General features: G+C 45.7%; 1 protein-coding gene across 8 annotated transcripts in view; it reads left to right on the top strand.

Moving 5' to 3' along the window:
* LOC104914304 (uncharacterized) overlaps positions 1-14,915 on the top strand; it is a 187,812-nt gene extending 172,897 nt beyond the window's left edge. For all 8 annotated transcript variants that reach the window (XR_014879629.1, XR_014879628.1, XR_014879630.1 and 5 more), the window contains 2 exons: positions 10,275-10,388; positions 12,539-14,915. Coding sequence is in view for 1 of the 8 variants with exons in the window: in XM_085208766.1 (XP_085064892.1) it covers positions 10,275-10,388; positions 12,539-12,620 (196 nt within the window). In the remaining 7 variants the exon portion in view is untranslated. The remainder of the gene's footprint in view (positions 1-10,274; positions 10,389-12,538) is intronic.
* The last annotated feature ends 880 nt before the right edge of the window (positions 14,916-15,795 follow it).

Here is a 15,795-nt window from a genome sequence, read left to right as displayed (position 1 = left end):
AAACAAATCAAATGTCAACTGAAAGCCAAGGATTTTGTTTTCCCAATGAAATATTGAAATTTCCTGCAGGAAACAGGCAGATCTCATAGGGAAAAAAAAAAACAAAACAAAACAAAAAAACCTACAAAACCAAACATATATATATATACCATTATCAAAAACTTAAACCCCAGTGCAGCAGTGAAAGCTCACGGCTGCAGCCCCTTCCCAAGCAGCAGTCCCATGAAGGTGGCAGAGGCACAGCCTAAAGGAGGGGGATGCTCCTTGTTAAGAGAGCTCGTTGTAATTCCATCGAGACAAAAATTATGTTAAACACTCAAGAAAAATCTATTTTGGCTTTATCTTTGGCTGCTTGCTTTTTAGCAGTTCTCTCTTTAATGGAATTATTGAGATATTTTTGAACTGCACAGCGCCTTATCTTAACCTTTGCTCTCTTTTTGGAAATGATTTAGAGCAGTTCTCCTATCTGGGCAGCATTAAAGGCCTCACAATCTGTTTTTCCACCTCTGTTCCCTACACCCTACCCCCAGACTTTAAATTATTAGCGGGAAAGAAAAAAAAACACTTTGATTTTGAAAGCAAAAGTTATTGCCCAGGAAAAGTGATTGATAAAATATCGTCCCTTTGTGTGTGGGGCAGGGGGGCTGGTAAGCTAACGAGCCTTCCATTGGTGCAGGCAAAGAACTGTGCAAGGAAACAAAAGCAGCTCAAGGAGCAAGTCTGCTGGAAAGTCTGAAAAATAGCCTGAGCTGCAGATTAACTGTGTGTGTTTTGCGTGCTGCATTGTCTCGCCCGCTTGCCGTGGGGGTTGATGAGGCCTTTGCAAAATGCACGGAGCTATTTGCTTAGCTGTGCTGCTGTTTCTCTGAGTCCTTCCACTGCAATGCCTCCGGTTTGTAACTTTTCATCAGCAGTTCTGGCTGTGCCGAGGCCGCTCGCGGAGGCAGTGTTGTCTCATGAATAAAGCACCACAGCCAAGCAGAATTTAAGATACGGATCTCTTCCCTTTTCCTGTTCATCTCCCTTATCTGATGAATCAGTTCCATTATTATAAGGGACTTCAGCACTGAAATGAGACCCTCTGGTGCTGAAGAGAGCAGCGGAGATTTCGGCAGGCGCTGCTCAGCTGTTCTCACCGTGGGGCTGGTGATGCCTGAAAGCTGTGCAGGAATCAAAACTTCTCTTCACTCTCCTCCAACCCTGGCCTGCAGCGTGGTCTGGAACACAGCAACTCCCCACTCCCTGCATCATCTTATGGCAGTTGTCACAAGGACACAGTGATGGGGACACACCTGGGGACCACTGGGAGCCTTTTCCTGCAGCCTGTCCCAAGCCCTGCTGGGTATCCCCAGCCCTGGGCACAGCTCTCAGTAGAACAGATTAAGCATAAACTGTGCCTTCGTTTCCCATGCTGGGAATGCTCTCAGCTGCTCATGCACTTCTCTTAGGAAGCGCCTTTTGGTGCCATTAGGACAAGACATGGAAGATTTGCTCTTCCAGATGAAAAAAAAAAAAAATACAGACAAGAATGAATCCCATCCATTTATATCTGCCAAACTTTTGCAGAGTAAGGCTTATAAAGAGGGGCTGGATATAAGTATCCTGCACCCACAGCCCACCAGATCCAACCAATTCACCCTAAATCTTCCTTAGGATGAGAGGTGATGGGCTCACATTGCACCAGAGGAGGGATATAAGGATATCAGGTTGGATATAAGGAAATATTTCTTCTCAGAAAGAAGAAATGATGATGCATTGACACATCTGCCCAGGGAGTGGTGGAACCCCTGCTCCTGGAGGTGTTCAGTGACCATGGAGATGTGGCACTGAGGGATGCGGTCAGTGGGCATGGTGGGGTAGGTTGGGGTTGGACTTGGTCCTTTTCCAACCTCAGTGATTCTGTGACTCTGTGATTCATCCTCCCCATTTGCTCCCTTTTCACATAGCTCCTTGCAGAAACCACAGTTTCTGTACATTTTTTGTACAGCACTTACCACAGAGGCAAAGAATGGTCAGTGATGGAGGAGCCACCACAATGTATTTAATAAATATTAATGCAAGGAGAGCAGCAGATGAGGTGAGATTTCACCTTGAGAGCTGATCTGGGCAGCACTAGTGTGGTTGGGCTGGGGATGCTCACATGCAAAATGTGCCTGGAAGGAATCAGGAAAGCTAAATAACAGATGTCAGTAGGTTCTGGATGAAGTCATTAGGAAAAGCAGTGATGTGGAGAGAACTTGGAGGAATTAATGAAAGCATTCAGCTCAAACTGCAAGAGGAGAGGAAGAAGGAATGGCAGAAGATCTGCAGAGAAATGAGGAGTCAGTGAGGTGCAGGTGCACAGAGGCTGCTGTGAGGTCTGTGCTCACAGGGCAAAGACATGGGGATGGAGCTGACCCAGACCTGGTGCAAGGTGAGGGAGATGGCAATGCACAGAGCTGAGGGTAGGGAATAGCAGCACAAGGGCACGAGGGGACCTGCTGCACTCAGTTCTCCCATCTGCTTCAGCTTGAGATGCCTGAGCAGACTGTGACTTACAGGGATGTTTGAAAGAATGCACCTCCACACTCACGCAAATCCAGCCAGAAAAATTTGAAGCTTTTCCCCAGAGCAACCCCAGCAATTTGAATGATGATAGAAAGACAAAGGGCATAAATCCAGGTGGAAAAAAATCACTGCAGAGAGCACTGCACACCTCTTCTTTCCACCCAAACATCACAAATCTGGTTTTCTCCTTCCCCCACTGAACAGTTTTATAGCCCAGGCTGGGGGCAGTTGGATTTGCATCTGATCTCCTCCCCCCTTGAGGCAGCACTTCCTACCCATGCTGGTTTGAATGCAGATGCAGAATTGCCAAAGGAAAATAAAATGCCATCTTTTTTTTATTTAATATTTAACCGCTGCTTAGACTCCTCCAAGGAAAGGGCCCGATATTGCTGCTTGGATTGAATTATGATGGCTCCGCCTGGAAGTTACATATTGCCAGTGCTCCATTATTCATTAATCGTAGCTTTTCCTATCACCACGTACTTCTCAGCTGGTGCCTTGCCTGTGTAATGCCTTGGATAGGGAGGAATGTGAAAACCTTGATCTTAATTGTTTGGGGATTTCAGACACGGCTTTTAAAATGTCAGCAGCAGTCCCTGAAAGATGGCATCCTTTTCCCCACGAGCTCTGGAGTGCCAACAGATGTTAACAGCCCCCAGCCCCACTCGGTACCATGTGAGCTGTAGAGAAAGCAAACAAGAGCAGGAGATGCACGGAGAGATGGAAGAACACCCACACCCAGGGCTCGGTGAGGAACACAGCACTGCTCCATGCATCAAAATGATGCACAGTGCTGAAGCTGGCACTGGGTGGAAAGGTTTAACAGGAAGGAAGCACGTGTGGGATGTTTCCTGGACCGCTTCCTTCTGCTGTACCCTGAAAGCAGTGTAGGGGAACTGTTGTATGCTGTGATGCTCATAGGAGACATCCCACCCGTGGTACCTGCAGGCTGAGCAACAGTGGTATCTCTGCAGGAAGGACTCTGCAGGACACGAGGTGGTACAGCAGAAAAGGAAAAACTGAGGGCTTCAGCACAGTCCTGCTGCTCCAAGGCATTCCTTGCCCTCCCGCAGGCTCCATAGCCCACCAGGGAGCTTTGCTGTGCCCCTGGAAAACAGCCCCCAAACATCCCTCAGACATCACACTGTTTCTGCAGTCACTGAAAGTGTTTATTGCGGGGCAGGCAGGGAGCTGGCATGCAGTGGCAGCCCTGTGCTCCCCTCGCTTGTCCTTCAGTTTAATGGGATACAGGCATAAATCATAGATCTGATACTGCACACAGGCTCGGCTATATTTTTTTTATAAAGAACATTTGCTCTGATTTATAGAGCACTGGGTTTTGAATTAGTCTAGCTTGAAAACTGAATCAAATCTTTCCATCAAGTCTGTTTTTTTGCATTATGAATGGCTTAGCTGTTTAGTAATGGAATGCCAATCAGCCATTGCTTCTCTCCATAGGCAATGCCGAGAAGATCATTTCAGAACATAGACTCTGTGATTAACTGAAATGAACTGTAAAATTGTATTTTGTTTAAAACTTTTCCTTTTGCTGGGAGATTCCTGAGCAGAGCATGCTGGCATGAATGGGGTTAAAGGAGGAGGGGGTGCAGAGGGGATACATGGCTGAGCTGCCATGGTGTCTGTGCCGGGGTTTTCTCATACGTGAAGCAAAGCTGCTCCTCTTCGATGCTGTAGGGATGGCTGAATGGTTGGGACCAGGTCTGAGGTGTGGCCTGAAGTTTGCACAAAAGGGGAATGAGGTTTTACTTACTTTAAGAGTAGGTGCATGCCCTGCTTGGGTCTATGCAAAGAGGAGCCATTTCTGCTCTTACCCTTCGCTGCTCCCAGGTGTTCTCACACATCCCCATACTCCCCAGCCAGGGGTTGCTGTTCATTTCCCTCCCAAAGCAAAGCATGAGCCTGAATTCCATCCATGCTTTGCCAACCTTTGCATCTGATGGACCTTTCTCCACAGAAGGCCCTTCACACCGAGGTGACAGCTCTCCACCTCCCACTCCTATTTCTGCTCTGTCACATGCACAGGAGCATCAATAACCCGTTTTTCAATCAAACAACCCAAGGTTCTCCAAATCCTTCGCGTTCGACTGGAGTGAATTATTCAGTGAATTATTTTGCTGTATTTAATAAGTTCCAGTTTGATTTGGCTAAATATAACTTTACAAACACGTTCTGTCTGCTCCCATCCATCTCAGCTGCCGCTTTGAGATATTCCTTTAAAGTCATGTTCAGTGGCTTTAGGTTAGGTCTCATTAATACAGTAATGATTTTAGTAAAGAGCTCACACGCTAAACCCACTCTGTGGAATACATTAGTGAAATCACTTTAAATGGGTTGAAATAAATAAATTTCCTGAGCTTTCATGATGCAGCTCTGGAACATCTGAGCAGATGGACACTGATGGCCAAAGGAAAGCTGTGCCTGTAATGAACTGATGTGATTCCAAGGAGACATCCACAAGCACAGCAGTCATGGGTGACATTCCCAGCCTCAGTTTCCCTCCTGGCAGAGTGGAGATGGTAATAGTAACCCTTAGTGAAAAAAAAAAAAAAAAGAAGAAGAAGAAAACCCATAAATTTGGAGAGTGACAGATGAAGAGCAAAGTGCTCCCAAGTATTAATTCACCAGTGGCCAGTTTGGTACCTGGGAAAACAATATGATTATGCTGTCAGTGGTAGATTGCATTTCCTAAATGCGTCCCTGGAAGAAGCTGGAGCTGGGGTCTTTCTCAGTGGGAACATCCATGAGCTGTGATGTATCACTTCACGCTGGAAACATTTATAGCGTGCTCCTCACAGTGGGCATCTGCAAAGCAGCTTCTTAAGCTTTTATCACAGCAGGATAATATCGACAACCAATGAACTTTCCCTTTCCATAGCAGTTAGAGAGGGATAGGTATTAAAATCCTCCACCTGCTTGGCTCCCTGTTGATTCTCAGCCATGCCGAGAAGCTGGTTCATCATGGGGCTGCATCTCACCAGGGAATGCTTTTGGCTCTGGCCAGGGCTGCCCCACGGACCTAGGGGTGAGCTATCCACAGACAGCCCCACAGGTGGAAATAGCTGTGGGTGATGGAGGACACCCAAAGACCCTCCTGCAGGGTGGCTGTGCGGTGGGAGCACCACAATCTGTGGCTGTGCTGATGTACCTGCCCATGTGAGGAGTGTGGGGCTATAAGGAGTTCTTATCCCTAGGGATGGGCAAGCTTGGCACTGGAATACAAAGAGAAAGAGGCTAAAAAGGTAGAATGAAACAAACCCAGCCAAGCAAGCTGCATCCCTGCTCTCCACTTTGGATATTGGGAAGGGTTTCTTCTAGAAGAAGTGATCATAATCATAGAGTTGTTAAGGTTGGAAAAGACTACTAAGTAATTAAAACAGGGAAGTGGTGGGGTCATCATCCCTGGAGGTGTTCCGGAACCATGGAGATGTGGCACTGAGGGATGGGCATGGTGAGATGGGTTGGTCAGACTTGGTGATCATAGAGGTCTTTTCCAACCTCAGTAATCTGATGTTTCTGTGATTCTATTCTATCCGCCTCTGCCTCCTCTCTGCTCACAACTTCAGCCAAAGGTCATTAAATCAATAAGCAGATTTCCTGGTATCTAACCAGCCAGGGTCAGGATCTTTAAATACAACAGAGGGACTGTGCTCTTGCATTTGAGCACAGCACCCAGCACATGGCTATATTTGTTCTCGTGATCGTTATTATTGAAATATCATTCATGATCCCTTTATTGATTTTGGCACATGGAGCCAGGATGCAATGCTGTGTTAAAATAGCAAATCTGCTGCAGCCTTAGTGCTGATGGACAGGGAGCAACACCACTCCTGTAGAGAAGGCTCAGGGTGCTTGCTGTGAGCATGGCTCTGGGACTCACCATGTGCTCCAAATGGGGAGTTATCATCAATTACTGCTCCCAAGAGATTTCCCACCTTCAAGAAGTTGGTCCATCAGCTGCTCTTCTCATAGATGCCCATGGGATGAGCAAATGCCTTTGGGGTGTCACCTGGGGGACGCTGCTCCTCACCAGGCTCTACTCCCAGGGCTGTCACCTTGGGGTGTCCAGAGACATCCTGGGGACAGGGCAGGCCCTTCAGTGCATGAAGGCTGCAGGCTGCATGCGTAGACTCCAGCTGTCTGCTTTGATTCATGTTGCAATTTCAGCCGCTCTGAAACATGGTGTTATTTGCAGAGAGAAAAAGCCAACGCTGACTTTTTCAATGTCTTTCTGTTGAATGATCCTTTGCTCAGGCCATAGGAAAGGAAAGGGGAAATCAGCAGCTCACAAAGCAAAATAACAAGTAAAAAAAAATAATAATAATAATTGCAGAATCACCATGTCCTCTCTCCTTATCATCCTCCACATGCTCCTTTTTGGGGTAAATATAACATCCCTCTCTCTCTCCAAACTATCTTAAATCCTTTCTCTGACTCTGCACGTAGGATTCCAGCTATTTATCTACTTTTACGGACTAGATTAGATAAAGATTTAGGTGTAATGGTGGATGGAGATGGATCGCAGGGAAGCTCTCCAGCCATCCATCTGTTCTTCCACCTATCCGTCTCTCTTCTTAAGCCCTGATACATTTCCCATCATTGGGAGCGAGCTCTCCTAGATGAAGACTGAGGATAGATAGATGGATGGGTAAGTAGATCTTTATTTAATCTATCCATCTATCTATCCTCCCAATCTGACTGAGCAGCCCATCTCCTCTCCTAATTTTTTCTCTGCCTTTCTATGCTCGGAAGCTCTGATCCACCCGGCTCCCAGTTAAGGATTTACTACAGCTTCTCTCATCAGAGTGCAAATGTGTTTGACCCTTTTCATTACCCATAAAATTACTTGTGTTGCTCCTTGTTTTTCCTGTAGAGAGTAGCAGAGCCTGAAAGCTAGCAAACACTCAGGCACTGTCCCCAATTAAACACCAGGTTAATCATCACGGCGAGCTGAGAGCAGTGTGCCTGCAACCAAGATACACAAGGGACCCCAGCCCAAAAGATCAGAGCTCTTCAGAGTAAAAATCCATATCTCCTCCAGCACTGTGGGGTCACATCCATTTGCATGGCACGGGTGTACACATTGCTGGTTACACACAGCCCTCCTCTGGACCATTTTTCCAGGAAAGATTGAAGGTTTGGTTCTGTAGCACTTTGGTGTGGCTCTGATTGAACACCCTGCTCCCATCTCTATCACTGTACATCATCATTTCTGGTGGCATTCAATGCATTGCTGCAAGCATTCCCCATTGCTCTGCAGCTCTCCCCTCCCTGCTACACCCTTCCCCTCCCAAAGAGAAACTGTCCTGGAAAGGGCTCCAGCAATACTAAATCACACCTTATACCAGCAAAATTAAAGGAGGAGGAGGGGAAAATACGAAAATATTGACCTGGGGGCCAATAAGTTCCTCAGCACAAGGAGGAAGAGATATTTTATTACCAAATATCTATTTGGTAAAAGTGAAATCTTGCAGTGAGGAGGCTAAATTCCAGCCCCGCTCTTCTGCCTGCCCCCAGGATGCTTTCATCTTTGTGTTCCAGCCTTGATATCTGCAAAATTTCTGGTTTAAAACGATTCCACATTTCACAACGTTTGAGCTGATTGTTGTGAAATTAATTATTACGAACATAAAGTGAACACGGCAGAAAGTGAAACGAAACTTCCCTTGGATTGCCAGGCAAATTATTTGCAGAGATCAAAAGCAATTTCCCCTCCAGCTTTCCCATTGCAGCGATGCCTGGGAGCCACTCTTCCCACCCCAGTGTGGCTGGGGAAGGAGCTCTGTCGCTTTGGCAGGGCAGGAAAATGGTTTGTCTCGTGTTGGAAGATCATTTCATGCAGCTGGAGGGGGGTATGGCAAGGCTGGGAGCTGGGCCCTATGGAAACATGAGGACTGGAACATCAGTGCCTTCCCATGTGCACATCTACTGGGTATATCTATTGGCTGAAGCAGATGCTGGGAGCTGCTGGTGAAGGGCAGCCCATGTTGGGGACACAGCAGAACGGGGAGAGGGGAATGCTTTGCTGTAGGGCTCTTATCCCAGGCAGCTTGTCCTTCATCTCTTGAGCTACAAATTCATTTGGACACATGTTCTGAATTTAGAAACAAGCACATTCGGTGGAATTCATATTTTACGAGGCCCCTTTTAGGGGCATATTGTAAAAGAAATGACTAATTCTCATTCTCCCTTTCTTTACTCTCTCTTAAAACTAGTTAACAAAGTCAAGAAATGTAAAAGACCTGCTTGGGCTGCATCATGAATCAAGAGGCTCAGGGGTGTGTGAGCATCCCAGGATTTGCTATGTGCCAGTGAGACACTGAGGATTAGAAGGTGGCTTTTCCACTCACAGCAGTCCAGGGGAGCTTTGCTGTTATCACCCTGAACCAGGTTTGGAGAGGAATCCAGTTAAATATTGCAGGCCCGGGGGTGCAGGAGCAAGCTCCATCCTTTCCCTGTGGTTCTGGCAATAGGTTTTACATCTTCTGCATTATTTTTTTTAAATCTTACAAATGGCACGCAGAGAGCTCTGTCAAAAAAGGTGAAGTTGTAAAGCCCAGCGCTCAGACCTCTGACAGCTCAAATCTGCCATTTTAACGTTCGTAGATATAGAGATATATGCTCTTATATGCACTCCAGCTGTCCACCTAGTGCAGACAAAATGTCAGGGCTTTACCTTTCCAGGAGTGTCTCACAGTGTTTCAACAGTCCACGCAGATGAGCCGTGGAGATGCAGCTCTGCCCAGCACAGGGATGCTGTGGGTATGGAGGGCAGTGAGCTTCCCCCAAAGATTTCTCCCTGAAAAAGGAGGGCACTTGAAACCACAGCTTCCCCTTTGAAAATAAAGGCAGCGCTTGTATCCGTGGTTATTGCATAGTATTGACAATATTGCATGGGTTTGGGGAGCCCCTTTGGAGCAGTCCCAGCCCTGTGCCACACTGAGGCAGATGCACAGGGCAGGAGCTCCAGGATGGCTCTGGTATTGCAACCTCCAGCACATCTCGATCCCAAATAGAGGTGTCCCTTGAGGGCCCAGCCACTGTCTCACCCCCAGCCAAAGCTCAGGGTTTGGAAATTCAAGTCTGCGAAGCTTCTTTCCACCCTCTCTAACCTATAAATCATCCCCTAGCCATTTGTTTTGGGGTAATATATAGTTCCTGCCATAACCACCATGAGATAAAGCATTGTAAGTGTTACAACATGTGGCTAATCCCTTTAATAGATCTCTTGCTATTAATTTAAGTACTTGCTTTGGCTTTGCGTGGCCCTGTCATTATTCCTGTGGATTATGTCTTCAAGGTGGCCTATCTGCCTTATCCAAATACTTTTCATATTTCAAACTCCAGAGCTCACTTAGCATTCAGTACAAAGCAGCCCAAAACCTTGCAGAGCCGCTGAACTAGTGAAGCATAAATCTGTTGCCTGTCTCACAGCGAAACAAATGGCTGCAAGTTAAAAGGAAGAAGGATCCACGCTGTATCATTTAGCAGTGATGATCCTAAATGCAGCTTCAGACAGGTACAATTTGCTCCTTCCTTGAGCAGCAGGAAGGTGTGTTTCCTCAGCAGTCTTGTAGGCCAGTTGGGAAAGAGTAGCATTGACCTGAGAGTTACCAGAACATATCTGGTCCCTTTTGCTCCCTTATAATTAACCCGATTGGGCATCCTGAAGGTCAAGTGGCAAAATTTCTTTTCTGTTCTAATCACAGATGGATTTTGAAGAGTCAGCAGAGAGCAATTGAGGTGCTGCCGCATCCGTGCCAGAAGTTAACAGGCACTGACACTGCTCACCACAGTGCTGAGAGGCATCAGGAGCTTCAGCAGTGAGTTTGCATGCAGCCCCAGCTGCCATCATTCACGTTTCAGCCCAGGATTTCCCATCCATGCTAAGCGTATTGCTGGCAAGGGCCGTGTTGCTCAATGACCATGCTTTCCATGCAAGGATGAATTCATAGCTCCAAAGGTCACAGGGTATCATGGTTTGGGTTGGAAGAGGCCTCTAAATACCACTTAGTTCCCTTGCTGTTTGCACGGACACCTCCCATAGACCGGCCTCCCAAAGCCCCATCCAAGCTGGCCTTGAGCACCTCCAGGGATGGGGCACCCACACTTCCCTGGGCAGCAGTGCCAGGGTCTCACTGTCCCCATAGTACAGCATTTCTTCATTATATGTGCTACCCATCCCAACCAGATGCATCCAGAGATACTGGGACAGGCAGGGAAATGGAGTCCCAGATCCCTTTTGGAGCCCCAAGCCTTAAAAACTCACTGTTTTAATTGAGATGCCAAAGCCAAGCTAAGATGCTGAACCTCGTAGGCTTGTGTTCATTTCTGGTAAGTAACAACTATTAGTATTCAGGCCAGAGACCTCACAGCATCATACAGTTCAATATTTTCTGCCCCTGTAACAAAGGCAATCCATTTTGTATGCAGAATGCAGGAGTGCAACCTTTTGTTACGTGAGTTTCTTAAATTTTTATCTCAAAAATCAATGAAGGAATTGGAATTCCTCGTCTCATTTTATAGGCAGGAGAAAAAGGGGGAGAGCATGAGGGAAAATGATGAAAGAGGAGAAAAGGGGGAAAAAATACCCAAGCTCATCCATATACACTCATAAACTCTTTAATAATTACTGCGTATTTTATGCTTTGGTTTTAAAGCTTTGAATGAGGGCTGGTTTTTTTGTCCTTCTTTTTCCCCTGCAGAATCTATAGAATTGCTTGTCTATTGTAGTTGATCTTCTTGGAGAAAGAAATTATTCTCCATCCAATTAATCTAATTAGAATGTAATCAAGTTGTAGAGATCTGTGCAGCAGTGTGAGTGATTAGGAAAAATTACCTTTCTGCAAAGAATTTAAATTTAATTTCAGTTCCATAATCTAGAGCTCAAATAAAGGAAAGTGTAATTTGCAGAGCACTACTTTGTGCCATGCCCTCCTGTTTCCTGGGTAGGAGAGTAAATTTCAGCTGTATTCACAACAATCCACCCTCATGCTTCACAGCTTAATCCACACAGAACAGCAGTTTCCATTTTGCAGAAGGAAATGGGATGATGTTCTGCTTGGGATCCCATCAGAGCGTGGCCCAGAGGAGCTGCCAACCCTCAGCAGTGCCACAGCAGTTGGGTGAGAATGCACTCCTGAGCAGGGATGGGGCTGCTGGAATGGTTTTGCTTTCTACATTGTCTCTAAATCAAGAGTGAAAATTCAAGACTTCCAATCCATACGTGCCATAGAATGTTTTCTTCATTCTGGCTTTTCACATCAGGAGGTTCCAGGTTCAGGAAATAGTAACAAATTAAATTTGTATTTTTGAGGGGATTTGCTGAATTGTTTCTTTGGCTTTCAATCTTCCCATTTCCACTCAGCTGAGACATTGCACTGCAGACACTTCTTCCTTTTCCTTGGGGAAAGGTTTTTAGGTTTTTGGATGGGAGGCAACTACACCCTCAGTCTCAGCTCATCAGTGCATCAAGCAAAGCCAAAGCAGAAATCGTTGTATTCGCTGCATGAAGTCTTGTTGAGGCTGAGGAGCAGAATAGCTGCCCTAACGTCACACAGTTGTAAGCCATTACTGGCAGCTGAATGACAGAATTAATTTACCCTTCACAGACCTCACCCACACAGAACCTTGCAGCAGATCCTTCATCCTGGAAACCTCATGCCCATATTCACTAGTTCAAACCAAGCAACAGAAATGGAGTACAGATGGACAGACACATACTTACACACATCCCTGGGCTGTCTCGTGAGCAGTTCCTACTGTTGTCAAGCCACAATCTCAAATTAGAAGGTGGAGATGGGGTGAAGTCCCATTTACATTGCCCTGCCAGGGAAAAACAGAGAAAGAAAAATAAGACAATTGACTTTGTTGTTCTAATTCTCAAATTCATGAATTCCAGAGTATTCTGAATTTAGTTTCAACTAAAATAAGCACTTCCCACTTTTTTCTTTTTTTTTTTTTTTTCCTCCAGTATTTTGCAGCGCTTTGAGGCTGGGAGAAGTGGTGCAGCAGCAATAGCAACCAGGACATTGTCCCCTTGGGACATGCATTGAGCGAGACCCGGCTGCTTGGCTTTGCACTTGGAAGGAAGGGGTGAAGGAAAATGGGAAAAGGAGAAGGTGGGAAGGAGAACGAGAGAGAAAAATGAATTGCTTAAAACTTCTATTACTCTTCATTACCTTCTGCTTTATGTAAGTTCCAAGGTTCATTTACCAGCTGTAAGTGGCCTGGTGCCTTTGTGTGTAGGAGTTGTCATGCCCATTGCTCCCATTAATGTACTGCATGAAGCTAAAGGTAGCTCGGCTGGAGCTGCAAAGCCAAATCAATGTAACTAATGTACCTCGTGCCACAAATCCCTAATTGTCCGCCGTTGGACTGGATGGATGGGCTTGGAATGTTTGAATCTTCGCTGTGAATGGGGATAGAGGGAAGATGGCTGCTGTTGGGAGCTGCTCTGGGGTATCTTTGGGAACACACAGTGTTCTTGAGACCAGGAGAGGGGATGGGAGTGTGTCCTTAGGGCTGACCTACTGCGAGTTCCTCTGCATCCAGGAGCTGGAAGCGATGCTCCCTGAGTATTCCTCAAAACTCCCCTTGGTGAGACTTGGCCATTTGCTGTCCTGTCAGCAGTCTGAGGGGGTGTGCAGAAATTTGAATGAATCTTTTTTTCTTTTTCTTTTCTTTCTACCCCCCCCCCCCTTTTTTTTTTTTTAATGAAAATGTTGTTTTTTGAAGATAATCCTCAGGATTCCTTTAAAATCTGCTGGTTTGCTACAGCCAGGACAGCCAACTCCCACTTCTGGGTAAAAACAGCAGTAAAGCAAGAAAAACATTGTCTGAACGAAGAGGAGCATTTGTCTGTTACCTGAGGGAATATCAGTTATTACAGATTTTTCCTAGCACATATTTGTAGGCTTGTTCATGCACAGAGTTCCATTCCAACAAGAGGAAACTTGTAGGGCTCTTTCTCTGGGATTCTCATGAAAATAATAATAATAATGGTGTGGCTTATTATTCTGATGTGGAAATGAAGGTGTGAGCTGCTGGAAGCTCAGATGGTGCTTCTCTGCATTTGTCCTTCTGCTAGGGGTTGGATTCTTATGGAAAATCCAACATTACAGCAGCAATTGGGGTCTAATTCATGGTATCTCCACTAAAGTTGGACATCTATAGCTATGTTACATGTCATAAAAATAAGGTATATCCAAATCTACCTGTTGGTCTGTAATGGACCTGGATAAGCCTGGCACATGAGGTGTTGCGTGTTACAGAGGACACAACAAAAGCTGGCTCCTGCCCTGAAGGCCTTGAAACCTGAATACATCAGAAGATCAGAGAGGAGGAGGAGATATAAGGACAGAGGTTTATCCAAGGTCACGCAACAAATCAATGGCAAAGGATTTTCCAACCCCTTCACCGAAGTCCTTACAGCACTAAAGTGTTTTGTTGTAATGCAAAAAAAAATCCTCTTTTCTATATTTAGCTGCAGAATTACTCTTGAAACGTGTCTCACAGGCTCCTTGAACAAAATAATGTTATTAGACCGAACACCAGGAGAGGCAAAGGTGAATTGGCATCTCATTGAAAATTGCACCCGGGACTGTTAACGATGGGGAACCTATCCGGATGCACTGCAAGCACAAATTCTTCAGATTTACACATTTCAGTCAGAGCAGCCTGCAACCCTTCTGCAAAATCGGAGGAGAATTTCATACTTTTCCCCCCTCTCTTTAAACTGAGACAAATCTCCACGAAAATTCATTACGCGGTTTAAGTGATGGGATTTATCATTCCATTCAGCTCCTCCAGCTCGGAGCTCTCCTCGCTGTCACACCAGCGAGGCAATTCTAATTTGTTTCTTTCATATTTCCCCCATGAAGTTCGTCTCCGAATGATGGGAAAAAAATAGAGACGAGAGGCAGGGATGGCTCGGGGCAATGCACTGCGCCAGCGGCCAATTTTCTGCCTCCTGTTTCGCTGTCCTGGCTGTGGAGCCTTCATGGAAGGGGAGACATAGCAGGAGGAGGATTGGAGTGTTCTGCAGAGGAGATACGGATATCTGAAATACAAAAATCCTCCTAAAAGGCACAAAAAAGCCACCAGAGCTTGAATGGGCCCAAGGCACCTGCGTGGCCAGGCCATTGAGTTCTAACAGCAACGTGAAACTGTTGGTTGAGCATCTTAGAATTTATTTAGGCAGGTCCCTAAATCTGGCACCCATTTTAGATGTATACATCATTTATTAGAGCTGACCTTTATCTAGCGTTAATAATAAATTGATGATGCTTCCTGTTAAGCCTCATATAAACACATCTTTAGCTAATAAACACTCCAGCCATATACCCAGAGAGTTTGTTTCTGTCTGCCTGGAGTTATTACCCCATAAACAAGAAGCAGCTCCACATGATCATCTAATTGATGTATTTTGCTCGATTCCCAATAAGCCATAAAAAGGTATGTTTGTTGTGGGGAAACTACAGTTTTTATCATCTGCCTCGTTCTAAGGGAGGATGACTGGAAGAAATCCACTTTATGTTTACTAAAATATTTAGAACAAGCAGTGAAAGATGGAAAACATCTTAGAACATCTATAAGTTGTATTAATACGATAGTCTGTTCTTGGGAATAAACTGTAGCTGTTGATAGATAGGTATTAAAAAGGGGAAGAGAGTGATCTCACTTTAAACAGACACGTATCTTATTTGATTGCAACACCATCCCCGTGCAATTCCAATGTTCTTTCTCCGCTAACACCAAATTAATTCATTTTGATTATTGTTATTATGGCAAATGGCAAAAGGAATTAAAGGTGATGAATCAGGCGCTTACTGCGAAGAGCGAGCTGGGCTTCCCACCTCCCACCGAGACACAACGATACCTGCACACGGCTGCAAGTCCATAAACATGATGGAGAAAAGTGGGGAGGAAACCACTTGGCAGATGAGAAAGATTTCTTGCAAAGTAAGACACTGCGAGACTCTGTACAAGACTCAAGGTTGTTGCCGTGACCTACGAACTGTTAGAAGTGTTCTTCCCTCCTTGAATCACATTTTTGGCTCAAGGGAGGGTGGTGTGGCTGTAGTGAGCTATGGGGCTGATCTCCAGCTGAGCAATAGAAAAGCAATTCCTGCAGCCCATGTCTGCTCAGTGCTGCACTTTGGGCAGGCAGTGGGGGACTTGAGGGTCGATATTCACATCCCACCAAGGTTGGAGAATACAGAGTGTTTA

This window comes from Meleagris gallopavo, chromosome 25 (assembly GCF_905368555.1).
Source record: "Meleagris gallopavo chromosome 25, MGAL_WU_HG_1.1, whole genome shotgun sequence".
In the NCBI taxonomy this organism is placed as follows: Eukaryota; Metazoa; Chordata; class Aves; order Galliformes; family Phasianidae; genus Meleagris; species Meleagris gallopavo.
This window is presented reverse-complemented; position numbering and strand designations above follow the sequence as displayed.